This window comes from Leptosomus discolor, chromosome 15 (genome assembly GCF_034619465.1).
Source record: "Leptosomus discolor isolate bLepDis1 chromosome 15, bLepDis1.hap2, whole genome shotgun sequence".
Classification (NCBI taxonomy): Eukaryota; Metazoa; Chordata; class Aves; order Leptosomiformes; family Leptosomidae; genus Leptosomus; species Leptosomus discolor.
Genome location: NC_141405.1, coordinates 17,379,432 through 17,394,437, shown reverse-complemented (window position 1 = coordinate 17,394,437; position 15,006 = coordinate 17,379,432). Strand labels below are relative to the sequence as shown.

Genomic DNA, 15,006 nt, shown 5'->3' with positions numbered 1-15,006 from the left:
GCTTCGTCAAAGCGAAGCAACTTCTCTCTGGAATATAAATACCAAAAAAAAAAAAAAAGAAAAAAAAAAGATACATTAGCAACGATCAGGGTAATAGTCTTAAAAATACAGTAGACGCTGATTATTTCACGTATAATACTGACCTTTTAATAGTATATTAAGACGGTGCCATATATACACACAATATACATTCTCCTACACGTTACAGTGCATTACAACGTTAACCAGAAAGCAAATGTCTTTTATTTTTGTTGCAGCAAAGGTCCACGTGAGTCCGCTGAAGAAGGGGCGAGCGAAGGGAAGTGCAAGCCCTAGCAGGAGCACTTGCACTCCGAAATGATGGGGTACTGGATGGGTATCCATGTGCACCTCTGCCCTCCCCGACGCTGGCACCTCCACCTCAGGATCGTTAAATGCACGGACTTGGCAGGTTTGCAAACCATGCCTTCTGGGACTGAACAAGACCTTTTACTGTAGCAGCTGCCCACTTTGACGTACCGGGGCCAAAAGCGGCTGCCGAGATCGTTCCACGTGTATAGGACCGGGCAGAAGGTCTGGGACCAGAGCCACATCTGCAGCTTCCTGCGCAGCTTCTTGCTCAGCCTGTGCTTCTTGCCCGGCTGCAGCCCGTCGTAGAACTCCAGCCCTTTGATTTCGCTGGGCATCGCTCCCGAGGGTCTCTGCCTGAGCAGCAAGTCCAGCTCAGCTAGATCGTCCACTCCGAGCCGGTCCTCGGGCAAGGAAATAGCCATAAAGTTAGGGTCGAAGTGTCCGCCCATGAGGTTCCTTAGCAAGGTCTCGTTAAGATCCTTCTCCTTGGGGTCAAAGATAGGGTCCGGGTGCTCGATTAGATCCACCAAGGGTAAGTTGTCGCTGGGAGCCGGTCGGATGTGCAGATAGTGCTGGCACACGCCTTGCTCTAGCCGGAGACCCAGCAGAACCACCAAGGCGTATATAGTCACAAGGCACTGGGAATGATCCATCCTTGGGAGACCGGTGGGGGGGGGGGAAGAGGGGGGCTGGGTTCACCAAACAGCAGGGGAAGAAGGTGCAAGCGAATACATCAGAAAACTTGTACGGGGATATCCAAAATAGCTTGTCTTTAAGGGGGATCACCTCCACTCCCCGCACCACCAGCAGAGACAGCCCCCTAATAAGCCCCGAGAACAAGCCCCCTGCAAACACTCTCTCTTGCAGGCTTCTCTATAAAATTTCTCCTGGTGGAGCCGCTCCAAAATTCTGCTGCTGCTGCTTCTCTTCACCCTCCCCGGGAACACGAGATGCCTCTTTTTGTTGCAAATTCTCTTGCTGCTGCTGCTCCTCGTTGTCTGCCCGTGCGCGTGGAAGAAGTTGCTGCCGATCCTTCCTCCCCGCTCCTCTCCGCCGTTCCAAAGCAGCCTCCTCGGCAGCAACAGCAGCCACGCACGTTGGCACCAGTTTGTCTGCTTTGCAAGGACCCAAAGCCTTTAAATTTCCTGCACTTTCAGCTTCATCTCCATGGAAACCACAGACTCTCTTCTAACCCACCCCACCCCCCTTAAAAAAACCCACACACACAACGCAACCCCCACTCCCACAAAAGTCCAGGAGAGCGCGGCTTCCCCCTTCCCACCGGCAGACACCCTCTGCTGGGGAAGGCTGAGGCGGGAGCCGCCGCTGCCTCCCCCCCGCCTTCCGCCCGCCGCCGCTCGCGCGAGCCCGCCGCGCCCCGGGAGATGCTGCTCCCGCCGGGGCAGCAGCCGCCGCCGCCGCCGCCGCCGCCGGGCCCGCTCCGCCCGCCCCGCCGCCACGCGCCTCCGCCCGCCGCCGCCGGCTCCTCGCTCGGCCTCGCCGCCGCGCGCCGCAGCGCCGGTCACCCCATGGGCGCAGCCCGCGCGGCGGCGGCGGCGGCGGAGCGCGGCCTCTCCCGCTCGCCCCGCGCAGGAGCGCGGCCCCGCGGCGCGCAGGCTTCCGCGCCGCCTCTCCCGTCGCTGCCCGCGCCCTCCCGCCCCGGCCGGCGCCCCCCGGCCGCTGGGGGCTGCGTGCCCGGCGCCGCACATGGGCCCGCGGGGCGCTGCCCGCCGCGCCCGCCCGCGGGGCCGCTGCAGGCGCCTCCTCTGCCCGAGCCCGGCCGTCGCCGTCCCGGGCGGAGCGAGCCCTCTGCTGGCGGGCCGGGGCCGGGGGCTGCCCGCGGACGGGCGGCGGGTCGGGCGGCTTTGGAGGGGCTGGGAGAAGCCCCTGGAATAAACTCCCGCGCCGCGCTGGCGAACGCGGGCACCAACAGCGGTGTGCGACCCCCGCCCCCCCCCCCCCCCGGGATACCGCGGGGTGGGCGGAGGGGGGGCTGCCGCGGCCAGTGCGCGGACCTCGGGGGCTACCGCCGAGCCGGACCGTCGGACGGAGCCTGAGATCCCCCGGGAGCTGCCCGGCGGCTCCGCTCCCGCTGCAGATCGCCCCGGCGGGCTGCAAGGCTCCGCTGCGGTCCTCTGGGCATTTCTTCAGCCTTTTTCTAGGAAGTTCTCCAAGACCTCAGCAGCCACGCAGCTTCCAGCCGTGCCCCCAGTCCGCACGGCACAGACGGCAGGTCCGCCTCGACAGCAAATGCCTACAACAATTCCAAAAGTGGATGCTGCTCGCCACTTCCATCGCAGAATTGCTGTCTGCAAGCGCACTCGCCAGGCACGGCGGGCAGCATGCTGGGGAGGGGAACGGTCTATTATGGTTTGAGTAAAATTTCCTGAAGTGCTCGAATCTCGCTCCTGCAGGCTATTTAGGCACTTAGGAGCCTAAGTTTAATGGGACTGAAGCTTAGCCATGTCACCTAAATTATTTATGCATTTGCTTAAATGTTAACCTTCAAATTTAGGTTCATTATGAAAGTAATACATAGATCATATTACCTAGGTTGGGTTTTTTTCCTAAAAATCAACTATATTTTTTCAATTATTTTCGCTCCCTAAGTTAAATTTAAAACAACACTTATTTTGCTTTATTGATGAGCATGTAGGGCATTTAAAAAATAATACATAACTAAAAAAATGACATGAAAAAGTCAGAAAACTGACCTACACTCTAAAAAGAGCCTCGCGGTGACACTTGCTACTACAATGTAGTCCAGGATCTGCTGGAGTTCTATTAGATATTTTTTTCACCTGGAAGTTTAGGTCTCTACCTTCATCTAGAACCTGATGAACTTTCATTGCTGAACCTTGGCAAACAGGTTGTCCCTGGAAATAAGTGAGAAGCCACACCTCTTATCTTTCAAAATAAAATTCCCCAAAATTCAAGGAATAGAAACTTAACAGGAACAGGAGACAGACACTGCTGAATTTAGGACTGAACTGGATATGGCTTTGATGCTGACCGGAGTATGAGCAGGACGCGGAGCTGCTCTGGTCTGCACAGAGCCAGCGAGTGAGCTCAGACACCAGCTGCTTCTGGCTCAGGTTCTCACTGAGGTCTTGGCCCGTTCACGCCACAGTCCCACTCCTGCCTCCTGGGATTTAGCCTGTGGAAGCTGCTCCTCTGTTGCTGAGCTGAGCTGGGGAGGGTTTACTCATCCCTCCTTTATTCACACACACTCCGTATTTTTGCCTGCCCTGGAGGACAAAATGTTTCTTGGCACACCGGAACATCAGCCGGCACTCCAAGCCTACTGGCAGATCCACTGGTTCCGGGAAGGACTGATGCGACTGGCTTCAGGAGGGAGCCGTTGTGAGGACGGCTGATGAATCCTAGCAAGGCGTTAATGGTTTTTTTGGGGTGCCTGTTCCGTCTCTCACCCTTCCTTCACTATGTTCCTACCTCCAGCCAATAAGGCACCTGTAAGTCACTGCAAATACTTTTGAATTCACTTTTAAACCACCTTGTTTAAACAAGGCATGAATAACAACAGCAGGTTAAAATAATGGTGTTTTGAACAGAAAGCAAAAAACCAGAAGTTACACCTAATGTCTTGTATTTCTTCTTTAATAATAAATTCAGTTTTACTCTGCTGGTATTTGAAAACAATTCATTCACTACCAGTCTCTAAGTCTAAAAATAAAGCCTATCGGGCCTATGTCCTGTCCGTTTCACGCCAGCTGTAAGGTTGCCTGCATTCCAAACTGTGATCCTAAGCAAGCACTTGAAGACCTTTCTCTCCTGAACTGAGTTACCTGCAGAATGAAATGTTTTCTGGAATGAGGCTGGTTTGGGTGGACTGCCTCTCTAAGGCACAGAGATTTGCCAGGCTCCTGGCAAGGCCTTGAAAGCTCGAGGGATGCAGAAGTGACAGAAGTCACTTGTGGCCCAAGAATTTCTTGGTGGAATGGCTGGTAGCAGGACTGGGGAAGAGCTGCCAGTAACAGCTCTGCCAGAAGCCTCTGGGTCAGAGGGAAAAGAAACTGGTTTATTTCAGGGTTTGCTGAAAACAGCAGTAAATGAAACCTGAAGGTGAAGGGCCTGATCCAGGCTCTGTGTATGGTGCCAGCCCTTCCTGGAGTAGGGAGAGAGGCCAGCAGCTCACAGATGCCTTAGCTGGTCACTCTACTGGCAATGGTGCATGAAGCAGAGGAGAAAACAACTCCCTTCACCTCAGATTTATTGGTTCTGGAGTGCTGTCAGTACTGAAATGTGGGTGTTTTTTTCAGTAGACAAAGCAAATACAACCTTCAAGGCACACAGGAAGCCAATGTGGGCGAGAGCAAGATGCCACTTCTGCAGGGTCCCCTCTCTGATGAGAAGAGGCACGCAGCCTGCACGGCACCGCGCGTGACTCTGGAGGCACAGCTCTGAAAACACGTTATGTAAGGATCTGATCTCAGTCCACAACAGCAAGGATGCACAGAAAGAATTCAGAATAGGTTTGTTTCCCATTAAATCTACTACCAGAAAACGGTCTGACCTACTTCACCCAACCCAGTGCTCAGGGACATCCCTCTGAATTCAGCCCATGGTGTCGAATCAGTCTGGTCTAGGAGCAATGGTCTCAGTCTCGATGCACGCACCACTCTAGAACACGGAGGGAATCTCACAGAAAGGAATAAACCACTACAAAACTGGGATAAGGAAGAACTATGTGAGATGTGCTTGGAAAAGCCGTGCCTTCCTTAGGAGTGGAAGCTTCCTTACAACTGTTCTTGTTTCCCTTACATGTAAAGATTATTTAAATCATGATCTCATTCACGATCTCATTGCCTTTCAGTTCTTATTTTTAAAAATCCATTGGCAGGAAACAATGATTGTTTGTTAAAGCAAAGAAAACCAACGACATAACCAAATGAGTCCTCTGCCCAGCTCTCATGCCAATTTCTCGTATGGCTTTGGGCAGTAAATTTCATAGCTTTGTGCTCTCCTTATTTGTAGAGCAGGAATGCTAATCCTTGCCTCTTTCATGGACATGTTGGAGGGTTTGATTAGATGCTGCCAGTAAATCTCTGTCAGTGCAGAGTGTTTTATGTCCAGTGTTTTACTCAAATTATATGGGAAACATATGACTGACAGAGCAGACAACTGAATTAAATTTACTCAGATTTTAGTCTTAGGTCCTAGTGAGCTGCCAGACCAGCTCGCTCTTCCTTAGTCTCACCCCTGTAAGTTTGGTAAGGAACTCCTTACAGATTAATTTTCTACTTTTTTTTTAAACTGCGAATCCCTAAAGAAAATCTAAAGGAGATGCAGTTTCACATGGTTCATACACGCCACATGACAATCTACCCAGTCTACGTTATTAGCTATCAAAGGTCATGTGTGACCTCACCCGGGAATCCATGCACCTCCGGTAGAAAGTCGCTGTTCTGCTGCTTTCAAGCTGTATTCTTTAGGCTTGAAAGATTCAGGGAGATCTTGCTGGACCTTTGAAATGCGGTGCTGTGTCTCAAGGTACCTCATCCATTTCCCTGCCCCGTTCCTGATTCACAGAAAGGGCCCCAGAGAAGGACTCTGTTAATGGACTACACAATGTTAGCAGGTGACCAGTTGCTGGGAAAGAACACAGTTACGAATCACGTACTTTGGAAGGTAAACATCTTTTTGAGAGAGAAAAGTTCTACCTTGAAATCCCAACAGAATGGAGACAGGAAGGATACATTTGGCCAAGAACCTGTATCTGCAGTGATAAATGTCGTATAAATAATATATTTTGAAACTAAGCTCTGGGATGAATGTTTTATAGTGGAGTAAATCCTAAGATGACTGCTGCATTAAAGCAATGAAAAAAGAAAAAAACCCTGAGACCCCCCAAATAAAACGAGTAAGTTATTTCTTAGTCTTTAAGTACAGCTATACATTGAGATGTAACCATTGCCTGGGAAAAAAAAAAAAAAGGCTGTAAAAGAAAAGAATAAAATCTTGCAAGGTCCTTCACTAATTGCCCTATTTTTCTCATTTCACATCATTCTTGCTCCTAAAATACTGTGCCTCCTCGATTCTCATCCCACTCTCCTCTTGCTCCTGCATTTTTCCTAAGGTATAGACTTTTGTCTTTAGAACAGAGCTTGTGCATTCATCTGCTGATAAACTGTTTATCTTAGCTTTTATGAGGGCGCCTTGCTGCAAGCCAGCCAGAGACAGGATCCTGGGTGTTTGTCTTTTTTTTTAAAAGAGGGTCCGGGAAGTGACGGGTATTTATACCTCCCCTTGGCTCTATATATCATGGGAGGTGGAACTCCACTGTCTCTGTTTCTTGCTTTTTCTCTCAGCAGTGTCTTCTGCCGTAAATCTGAATCTCTCAGAACAGAGTTTTCTTGGCTGCAGCCCCGCTTGGAGGAATTAGTTTTATTTATTTATTTATTTATTCATGCAAAAGGTTTGCAACAGAGGAAACCCAAGTTCTTCTAAATCCTCTCCCTCCTCTACTCTACCTAACCATCCTACTTTTTGTGCCAAATACTAACATCTCAGCAGTCAAGAGAAGAGACCAGAGCCAGTTGAGCGTCTCACAGTTTGCAGACCAATTCATTATGGAGAGAGAGGCCAGCAGAAGAACTGGCAAAGATGAAACAGAAACCGAGGCATTTTTTATGTTAAAAAATGACACTTACATTTACAAGCAATGGCTCCTGACGGGGACTTGAATTTCCACACAGGCCACGTTGTTTATCCAAATAAACTCCCTGTAGCAGCATATATTACATATATACAGACATGACAAGTAGGAATGTATTTATCCTTTTTTTTGCCAGCCTGCTTATTAAGATAAACATCTATTGAGATAAACTAAGTTTTTATTATTCCTTTTTTTTATAAAACGCTAAAGACAACTGACTGACAGAGATTCAATGAAGCGAAAAACACAGCAACCCCCCAATCGAGCCCTGTGTGCATGTGAGTGATTCATCGATGCCAGCTACTGAATAACCCTGATACATAACATTTGCCACCTCTGATATTTAAAAAGAGCCCCTCGCCCTTTTTAGCACAAATGGAGCCCTTCACATGTTTTATTGCTAATTGTCTAATGCTACGTGATGAATGGCTGCTTGCCTGAAAATGACAACCCTTTTTCTCTCAACTACTTCATTTTCCTGGCTCCAGTGGGGGTGAAGAGGAAAAAATAAATCCGATTACATCATATTTATCCTGTTGGTTATGAATGAAGGAAAATTAAACTTATTTTCACTTCTGTCAACTAAGTCCTGAGCCCCCAGGTCCCTCGCACTCAGTAAATGTTGCCTCAGATGCTGGGGCAAAATGTTCCGAGAGACACATGGGTATTGTGGACACACAAAATCCCAAAGGCATGGTCTAATCCTGACCAGAGAGCCGGGGGGGAGCAGGATCACAAACGTATCCAACTCAGAAACCCTGGACCAAATTTAGAATGGCTGCACTTTGTGCTCAGAAGAAGTATTTGGGCTACGGGGTAATAAAAGAGCAGAATTTAACCCAATAAATAAAATAACTCCTGACTATAGTTTTGCCTCAAGAATAAATGCAGCAGAGGAAGGTCCCACAAATTCAGAACCGCTGCTTTATTAGACATTCTTTGAACACGCTCTGGCTAGAAAATCTGCAAGGATGAAGGAGTTTTAATAACTAGAAAAAGATTAAACTGCGGTCTTTCCCCAGCGTTTTGTATTTATCACTGCTTTCCTGCTTCTTATGCTTTATCCCTTTAGGGAATCTGGTATCTTCAAAAAGCAGCAGATCACAATGATCAGCCAGAGTTCTGTGCGTAGCATTATCTTTGCAGCCACGACAAAATGTCACAAAATACAAACTCACAGTGACTGGGCTGGCTGTGAAAAGCTGTATGTTCAATAGGATACTTTTCAAAGAAACTTGTACCTTTACTGGCAAATGGGATGATTTCCCCTTTCTCTCACAAATGATGAAACAGACACACACATGGGGGTATGGGATTAATTCAGATACAGAAACAGACACAAAGGAGACTGATTCCAAACCTGCTCATGTTCAGTATGAATCTCTGGGATGTGTTTCTTTGGCTTGGGAGTTTCAAGTCTTTGCCTGTGAAGGCAGAGGGACCCAGGCGAGTAAAATAATGAATTTAGGCTTCCCAGACACACATCTGACATTTGCTCTCTCCCTCTGACTCAGGCTTTGACTGGGTTCAGGGATTAATTAGGCCATGCAAATGAGTTAGGTTCTCTCTTCTGGCAACCTGGTCACGTAGGGAACCCCCACCCCTCCCCTTCCCCACACTCTCCTTCCCTATAATGAAGCATGACTGTAGTAAAACAAGTCTTTTGATGGTGCCTCTTCTCATCACTTTCAAGACAAACAATGTCTCAGAAGCCCCCCAGCTGCTTTTATTTTTCTTATATCTACAGTTACATCTTGGGTGTGTTTACTCATCCTCATTAAATAAGTTGTTCCTCCCCACTTTTTTTTTTTTTTAATATCCTTCCTTTATTGCAGTTTACATAATACATCAATTACAGGATAGAGTTAAAAGCTTTTAGAGTCATTTTTGGGTACAGAGCAACATCCCACACCACCACTGTTTCTAAAACAGAATTGACACAGGGTATAGTAAGAGTATGAGACAAACAGCCTCACAGCAAACATCTCCACAGCAAAGCATTGCTTATGTATAGTCAACTTCCTTCGATAAGCCTGAGTAAGGACTTGGGCTTTTTTTTTGTCATTAAAAAACATTAACAAGCGATTATTACCCTCCTCCTTTTAACACAGGTACTTGGAAAGTCTAAGATGGCACAGCAAGAAGAAACAACCCACCACAGGAGTAACAATCAGCTAGACCTTCCCACGTACACCTGGGTCTTAGGATCATTTTCTTTCAAGTAAGATTGAAATAATGACACTTCCACTGAATATCCTTGCTGTTCAGCATGCCTTCTGAAGCCCCACCACCTTTCAAAGTACTTGTTTTCATAATAAACACATCAGCAGTTCAGTGAGATGCCAGACACAATGGCACATATTATAACTATTATTTGGATTTGTTCTCTCTCCATATATAGGTGTGTGTGCAAGTGTGTGTGTATGCATGCACGTGCAGCTGTTCCCATGTAGGAACAGCCTTTCCATTACTCCCCTTCTTGATAGAAGAATGTGTCTTTGGAGCAGTACTCTGTTTATTTACAAAAAGATCAAAACCAAACAAAAAAGAGCATTGCTCTGACAACTGTGGAAGCTCCACAAGAGTTCTCCATACGTTGAACACGAAGGTTAACTTTTCTAAGCAAACTGAGCACTTCAACTCAAATATTAGGTATTGAAACAGACTTGGGACAAGGGATTCAAAGAAGAGACATGCCTTTGAAACAGAAAAAGAAGCAAAAGGAACACTGCTGCATTTAAGGCGTCTCATGGCAGAGATGGCTTTTAATGCCACTTTCACTTAAGATCTCTCCACTTTTCTCATCAAAAAAGAAGGTAGGAATAACCTTGCTCTGCAGACCCTAACCTAAATCACTCTCTCCAGGAGGACAATTCAGTTCCAGATATCGGACTCTGCCTGTCATCATCCTGTGTTAGACCTCTTAAATAAATAAATAAATAAGCAGCCTTCTCCCACCAGCCTAAGAGGGCCCTGGTGTGTCCAGGCTTAGGTCTTGCCCAGTGGCTTACTGCGGCAGGACCTGAAGGGAGCAGGGCGGGGGGCGAGGTGGGGGCAATCGCCCTCCAACACTGGGAACCGTTTGTAAATTACCCTAAGCTTCCCTTAGTCATTATTCCATTAACTGCCTCTTGGTAGATCTGTCAGTAACTAAGCTGGGACTTATTTGTAGAGAATCAGAGGCTATTTGCTGTACTAAGTGAGCCATGAGAGCGAAAGGGTTTGGGATTTATTTGTAATTACAGTCGGGATTTTTTTCTTCTCCTTCTTGCCTGGACCCCACTGGTACTTTCATTCACATTCCCTAAGCTGAAGCTGGCGCCAGGATCACAGGCTGGCCCTGTGTTTATGTCATTGAGACTAGGACAATATTTCAGTGTGGAGCCAGACCGCAGGGATCCACTCTATAAAACCCTCACTAAAAATAGACAGCCGCCCTGCCCCCAGGCCCGCGGACCGCCGGCACCCTGCGTGGAGCACAGCCCCGGCCTGGGCCGGGCTCGGCCCTCCCGGCCGGGCCTGCTGGCCCCGCCACTCCCGAGGCCTCGCCACCCCCCGGGCCCCGCGACCCCCCCGGGGCCTCGCCAGCCCCCCGGGCCCCGCCACCCCCCGGGCCCCGCCAGCCCCCCGGGGCCTCGCCACCCCCCCGGGGCCTCGCCACCCCCCGGGCCCCGCCAGCCCCCCGGGCCTCGCCACCCCCCCGGGGCCTCGCCACCCCACCCGGGGCCTCGCCACCCCCCCCGGGCCCCGCCAGCCCCCCGGGGCCTCGCCAGCCCCCCGGGCCCCGCCAGCCCCCCGGGCCTCGCCACCCCCCCGGGGCCTCGCCACCCCCCGGGCCCCGCCAGCCCCCCGGGGCCTCGCCACCCCCCCCGGGGCCTCGCCACCCCCCCCGGGGCCTCGCCACCCCCCGGGCCTCGCCAGACCCCGGGGCCCCGCCACCCCCCGTCCCGCCCTGCGCTCCCCCCAGCCAGGCTCCCCGTGAGCTGCCCCTGCAGCCGGCTCAGCCGTTCCGGCACCAGCGGGCAGCAGCGCCCCTGCGGGCTCCTCTCCGCCCGGCCCGGCCCGGCCTGCCCCTGCCCCTGCCCCTGCCCCTGCCCCTGCCCCTGCCCCTGCCCCTGCCCCTGCCCCTGCCCCTGCCCCTGCCCCTGCCCCTGCCCCTGCCCCTGCCCCCGGCTGGGGGGAGCACGCCCCAGCCCTCTTCTGCAGCAATCTGGGGCCGGCCCTGCCACAGCTCTGCTCAGGCTGCAACCCTAAAACCCCACGCTGCCGCGGGGAGAGTAGGAGACACCTGAAAATACCAGTGCTTGGGACTCCCTTCTTCCCTTTGTGGGTTGTAAAGGCGTTCAGAGACCCCAGCAGGACAAAACTGGGTCAAAGCCTTCACCTCCATCTGATAAATCTTTCCTGCAGCAAATTAAAAAAAAGAGCTGAACGTTTCCATCTCATAGCTGTCAATTTTATTCAAAAGCATGAACCGGGGCAAATCATTCAGCCTTTTCAATGCCAGTGGGGCGTGATCACTCAGCTTGGGAGGACAAATGTAACTAGTAGGGTGTTTATTGATTAGTTCAACAGCTATATAGATAAGATACGAGGCACTTAATGCACAGATTTTCAAGGTAAGAGCCTGATGCTGCAGCTTAGATCCTGCCGTTGGAAAGGGCTTCATTCAAGAAGCCTGTGAAGTGACAGAAAAAGCTTACATGGATTTTAATGAGCAACAGAGCCTTTGAAAAGACAGTAACAAAGAGCAACCGAGCCTCTTGATTCCCTTAGATCCCTGCTTGTTTAGCTGCTGAAAAAGCATACCCAAGGGCAGCAGACGCGAGCACGTACGCTCACACACACAGGTATCCCCAGAAGGGATGCTGCTACTCGGCGCCAGCGAACGCTGATCTCCAAGAGGAACCAACCCCTCAGAGAACAGCTCCTTCCAGATTCCTGTCCCTGAATCACTGTCCTGGCATAGGTCACGTTTATTAAGTCAGCAGGAACCAGACCCAAGCGTGAATGCTTGCTCAAACCAGTGGCAAAACCACCATGTACGGAGGGGGAAGAGCCAGATGCTGAGCTGTGATACAGAACAGCTGGGAGGGAACACCAGGGTCTGGTTAGCTAGAGCAGCCCGTCTCCCTCTCTCACCCAAGGCCCCGGCCAGCCTGATTGCCCTCCAGCTGGGCTGCATGGCTTGTTCCTGATAGGCGCAGTCGCCACCTGAGCAGAGGTGGTCGCATGAATCCAGGACAGACCTGAAAACTCAGCTCAGCGCTCTGGAATCCCACACAGTGCTTGGAAACCTGCTGTGCCACACACGGCGCTGCTTATAGTGAAACTTGACTTTGACTTGATTGGCTCAAAGTACATCATGCACTGGGCAAAGAAGCCGTTTTGGACAAGGAGGTAAGACTGTTGTATCATCGTTTCCTAAGAATGTAGGAAAATAATGGCTCCTTGTTGAAAGGCTGCTTTGAAAAATTTCGAAACATCAAGAACCCGTATCCAGTAGTATACAAAGACAGCTGTGGTGTCGTAAAGAGATTTGTCAGAGACATTGGGAAGAGAATCCCACAGATTTCATACAAACTGGTACACATTTTCTGCACCATGCTATGTGCACTTAGCGCTTGCTCACTGATTCTGTCACGTTCAGCTGCTTCTGTCAGTTGTTCACTTTGCTTTTTCAGCAAAATGTATCAGGTGAGCGGTAGTGCAGTGTAAGCAGGATCCCTTTGTAGCGGGCATTGTGCGTTGAGCGGCAGCTCAGGGTCTGAATCCTGGGTCATCTCAACGGATTACTCAGATAAAAGGTGAGAAGATGAAAGCACACAAAGTACAGAACCAGCTTGCCCAAGGTCAAAAAGCAGCAAAACAGAGAAGAGGGCTCCACTCTCCCTGCTTAGGACCAGTTTCTATCTTTTATAAGAGTAGCATGTTGGCAGGGATGGGCCTCATGGATTTCATAGCATCTTTTGATTTCATTACAGCGGAAGCTAGTCATCAATTAGAAAGGGAGATCCAAATCACAGCTCCATGAAAGGCAATGTCAAAACTCCACAGCGCTGCGAACAGTGGCTTTATCAACTGGCACTGAACATGACAGAGTAAGAACTGTAGCTGCAGGGAACAGATGTGCCGTGTGTGAAATACCGGTTGCTCTCTGCACAACTTCTCAAAGTAATCCTCACAGCAAGGAAATCCTACATAGACAAAATTTAGTTTAGAAGCAGCCTTCTAAATTTAATGTAATTGTTGCTTTTGTAGGGCTTCTTACTATTGTATCTGAATAGTCACTGTTTCTCAAACACCAGTCCTTGGGACAGAGGACCTTCAACCACCTCCTGTCAAAAGTGTGACATCTAAAGGACTGAAGCTGAAGGGCCTTCATGTGGAGGAAGCACATTTTTGATAATGAGCCACGTTCTATCGTGTGCCATTAGTGTCTGCGAAACAGCCCTGAATTGTTCTCACACTTCATGCTACAGCTTTCCCCTACCTGTGCAAACGCCACTTCTTTCTACAGTCACTGTGTGGGCTTTCTTTTTCATCTTGGGAGCTCGCTGACGGTGCACCTGACCAGGGGGAAGCAGCGAAAGGGGACTGTGGCAGAAACGACTCTCTGATTTGCTTCAGTAATTACCTGCTAAGTAGTGAACGAAGCAGAAGATTGCAAGAAGATGAAAGGCCACACTTGCAGGAACTGAACATCATCACAGCAAAAAGAACTCTCTCCCCGTGTTCTGCCAGAGGATCCCAGTACACTAGCATATAAGCAACTGAAAACTTTTCACAGGTGGCCACTTCACGCGCACGTCTCATTTCTGACAATGCTTAAGCCACGCGGCCTCACAGGACTCCACTCGTAGCAGGGTGTGCGTTCGCAACAGCTGCGCCGCCAGCCGACTGGAAGTGCGCTGTGAACAGGGCAAGTCCTGATATGAAATACCAGCTCCTGGGTGGCTTGAATAAGCACACCCACAACTAGGGGATACTTGATGATTTGACTGTAGGCCACCTACGTCTTGGTTCTCCCGCTGTAAAACGACATCACACCCATGATGATACTAGGAAAACAAACAAAAAATATCCCTTCAAAGATTTGTTATTTGTATTATTGTAATACCTAGAGGCGTGGACATGGCCTGACCATGGTTGTTGTTGTACGAATGTGTAAGACAAAGGCATCGCTGCTCCCACAAAAGTCTATAGCGTAAGATAAAAACCACGAGGTAACAGATGGTACGACAGAAGAAAGAGAATGAGACGGTACTGTCTGCTGGTTTGCTTCAGCACCTATGCTCCGTTTTTCTTCCCCAGATAAAACAGAAAAAAAGGCTTTAAAAACTTCAGATACTGTGGTAGGATCCCCCAAAATTCTGTACAGCCGATGCACTAGGCTATACAGCCTGTGCTCCGTGCATTTTGATGAACACAGTCTCTTTCAACAAGTCAGCGCTGCGAACTGCCAGTGAATCTGAAAGCTTTAAATAATGCTGAGTGCTGGAGAGGTTGCCCCCGCACAGAAATGATCACATATTAAGAGGTAAAAAAGCTGTCTATGTATACTATAGAAACACACGGCGATTTGAGTTTTCCACATAAACCAAAACAAAGTCTCTATTATAGTTATTTGTTTATTCTTTGTATTGCTGCCTGGCCAACCCAGTCAGATGTTAGAGCCCACTGTCTCTCAGGCCCTAGGTGTGCTCCCACCACAAGTACCTTATTATGTGATGGCTTTCCCAGCTAATTTGAAAGGTGATCATTTATCTTAATTTTACAAGAAAAGTTGCTCTGAATCTGCAGATCTCTGCACAGCGAACAAGCAGACCTGAGAATTTAGCGATCAGCTGGGATTTGCACATATTTTCAAAGTATTGCAGGTATCTGTTGTGGGAGCAATCTGCGCACTCCCTTGAAAAGTTTATGGAAATGTATTCTTTCAAATCGTTCCCCAGCCTTTCTCCCTACCCTCTACCATTTCAGGACAGGAGTACATATAC

At 49.6% G+C, this 15,006-nt stretch overlaps 1 protein-coding gene across 1 annotated transcript; it reads right to left on the bottom strand.

Annotated features, from left to right (window-relative positions):
• Window positions 1-311: 311 nt before the first annotated feature.
• NOG (noggin) lies at window positions 312-983 on the bottom strand. Its single transcript, XM_086473750.1, has one exon. The coding sequence runs from the start codon at window positions 981-983 to the stop codon at window positions 312-314; it is 672 nt and encodes a 223-aa protein (XP_086329876.1).
• Window positions 984-15,006: the final 14,023 nt, after the last annotated feature.

Excerpts from the sequence above, each read along its gene's own strand:
- NOG (XM_086473750.1), bottom strand. The coding sequence starts at position 983 with ATGGATCATTCCCAGTGCCTTGTGACTATATACGCCTTGGTGGTTCTG.